The sequence below is a fragment of the Nannochloropsis gaditana genome, assembly GCF_000240725.1.
Source record: "Nannochloropsis gaditana CCMP526 unplaced genomic scaffold scaffold1118, whole genome shotgun sequence".
In the NCBI taxonomy this organism is placed as follows: Eukaryota; class Eustigmatophyceae; order Eustigmatales; family Monodopsidaceae; genus Microchloropsis; species Microchloropsis gaditana.
This window is the reverse complement of record NW_005802835.1, coordinates 4,171-6,727: the sequence shown is the minus strand read 5'-3', so window position 1 is coordinate 6,727 and position 2,557 is coordinate 4,171. Positions and strand designations below refer to the sequence as shown.

General features: G+C 59.0%; 1 protein-coding gene across 1 annotated transcript; it reads left to right on the top strand.

Moving 5' to 3' along the window:
• Window positions 1-566: 566 nt before the first annotated feature.
• NGA_0681000 (aminophospholipid-transporting p-type atpase) lies at window positions 567-2,213 on the top strand (the record flags this gene model as incomplete). Its single annotated transcript, XM_005852520.1, has 6 exons — window positions 567-629; window positions 725-772; window positions 1,223-1,303; window positions 1,507-1,593; window positions 1,755-1,845; window positions 2,107-2,213. 6 exons carry the CDS (start codon window positions 567-569, stop codon window positions 2,211-2,213), a joined length of 477 nt encoding a protein of 158 aa, XP_005852582.1.
• Window positions 2,214-2,557: the final 344 nt, after the last annotated feature.

Below are 2,557 nucleotides of genomic sequence, written 5' to 3'. Positions count from 1 at the left end.
GGAGGGAGGGAGGAAGGGAGGGAGGGAGGGAGGGAGGAAGGGGCCATAAGAGTTGAGTGCACCCCGCATGCTACCTCTTCCTTCCCTTGTCCCACGTCCGTCCCTCTCACTTGCCTCCCTTGTCCCCTTTTACCCCCTCCCCGAACACTTCCCTTCAGATGGTACCTGGATTTCGAGCGCGCGGCCAAGGACCTCGCCCAAATCGAGCTCCGAAAGTCCGGCAAGGTGAGTACTGTCTCTTGCTCTCTCCGGAGCTCCTGGCGGCCAGTTCTCCCGCGTGCTCCGGAAGGCGGGGGGGAATGCGGCGCCACGGGCTCAGGCCAGGACGCGACAAAGACATTGGCGCACGCCCCACCCCTCCTTTTCCCTTTCCCTTTGGCATGGCATGCGCCGATCGGATTGTTTTTGCCAAGTCTCTCTTGTTTTACTGCGTCACCTCACGACGACATCGAGTCCTGGTCCCTTCCTGGTATTCAAGTCTTCCGTTTCCCTCCCTCCTTTCCTCCCTCCCTCCCCTCCTCCTTCCCTCTTTCATTCCCGCCTAGGACAATGATATCGACGCCTGCATGGACAAAATCGAGAGCAACTTTGAACTGCTGGGAGCGACTGCCATCGAAGACAAACTTCAGGTAGAGAAGGCGGGAGGGAGGAGGAAGGGGGGAGGGAGGGAGTGGGAATAGCATTGGAAGGGGGCTTTCTAATACAGTTCCCTGGCACCCTACAGGAGGGCGTCCCGGAGACGATCCACGACCTGACACGCGCAGGCATCAAGGTGAATATTTTATCCATCCTTGTTTCCGCCATGACCGGGGCCTACAATGTTTTTCATAGCCAAGAGTGTGCAAGCTGGCTTGTGGAGGACACGTCCACGCAGGGCCCCAAGCGAGCCCCTGAGCCCTCTCGCCGTCATCTTCCTCCCTCTCTTGTTCTCCTTTCGCTGGGAGGTGGAGTTTTCATCGTGACCGTATCGCCCGCCCATGTCCCGCCTCTCTTGGTGGCGCCTTGGTCGTGGATGTTTCCTTTCTTGTCTGGATCATTACTGATTGGGAAGTTTTCTTTGGCAGTATCGCCGCCGCGCCAGGATTTTTCCCCCTCCAGTTTTTGGTTTCCGTCCATGAAAAGGAACTTGGCTGCTTTCCTTTGGAGAATTCCTAATTTGGATCTCGTTTGCTTTCCACATCGCCCTCCTGCCTGCTTTCCTCCCGTTCCCCCACCCTCCCAGGTGTGGATGCTCACGGGCGACAAAGAGGAAACGGCCGTCAACATCGGTGTGGCTTGCAACCTTCTCGAACATTCCACGAAGGTAACGATTTCTCAGCCGTGCTCGTGTCTTGTCTGACCCCCATACTTCTTTCCGTTCGTGGCGGGGATCCTGTTCCTGCGAGGGGTGAAGGTCAATATACGTTGTGGCTCTGTGTTATCGTCCTTTCCTCTTTTGCCTGTCATTTCTGCACTCATTTTGGCACTTATCCGCTGACGCCTGTCCCGTCTCTTCGCCTACCTAAGATGCGCCGCATCTCTATCAACTCAGAGAAATGTCAAAACGAGCACCATGTCCAGTACCTGCTTAAGTACGAGCTGCAAAAATTCAAGGTAATGCCGTCTCTCCCTCCTTCCCTCTCGCCTCCCTCCCGGCCTCCCGCCCTCCCTCCCAAAACCGAGCCGTCCACCCCACTTTTCCTCCCCATTAACCCCCCACTCTTCCTCTTTCCTGCCCCTCCCCTCCCTCGCCGGGCCCACGTTCCCTCCACCAGGACGATTTCGAGAAGCACCAAGACAACTGCAAGCCTCGGGCGCTCGTCATTGACGGCCCCACCCTCATGCTGGCCTCTAAGGAGGGCGTCCGTCGGCGCCTTTTGAAGCTGACCAGGGTAAGGCCCACGCGAGGGCGGGGCGGGATGGAGGGCGGGAGGGAGGGCGGGGTGGTTGTCCCGCGCGGGCCGGGTGGCCGGCGAGATCACGGAGGCCTGCCCCCAGGGGGCTGCCTGGGGTCGACAATGCGATCAGGTCGATCCGTGGCAAGCCTCCACTCCCACATCCTGCCTCACCGTGCATGGCGCCCTTCCCGTCCTCCTTCCCCCTTCTTTCTCTCACCCCAACGCCCAGATATGCAAGTCGGTGGTGGCTTGCCGCGTCTCCCCGGACCAAAAACGCTCCATCGTCCACCTGGTCAAGAACAACGAGCCGGCCTGTCGGGCCCTCTCCATTGGTAAGGCAGAAGAGAGAGAGGGAGTGAGGGAAGGAGGGCGAGAGGAGGGGGGAGGGCAAAGTGAAGGGAAGATCTGGCCTCCCTGTTTCCGCTCTTCCTTTGTAATCGGATGTGCATACACTGATATCGCCGCGGAATAAATGCAGGAGACGGCGCGAACGACGTGCCGATGATACAGGAGGCGCACGTCGGCGTGGGCATCGCGGGGATGGAGGGGATGCAGGTAGGGAAGAAGGGAGGGAGAGAGGGAGAAAGGGAGGGACGCAGCGAGGGAGGCAGAGGGCAAAGCACGGAGTTGAACCAGATCCGAGTACTACGCTAAAAGTGATGACGTGTCCATCAACAAGA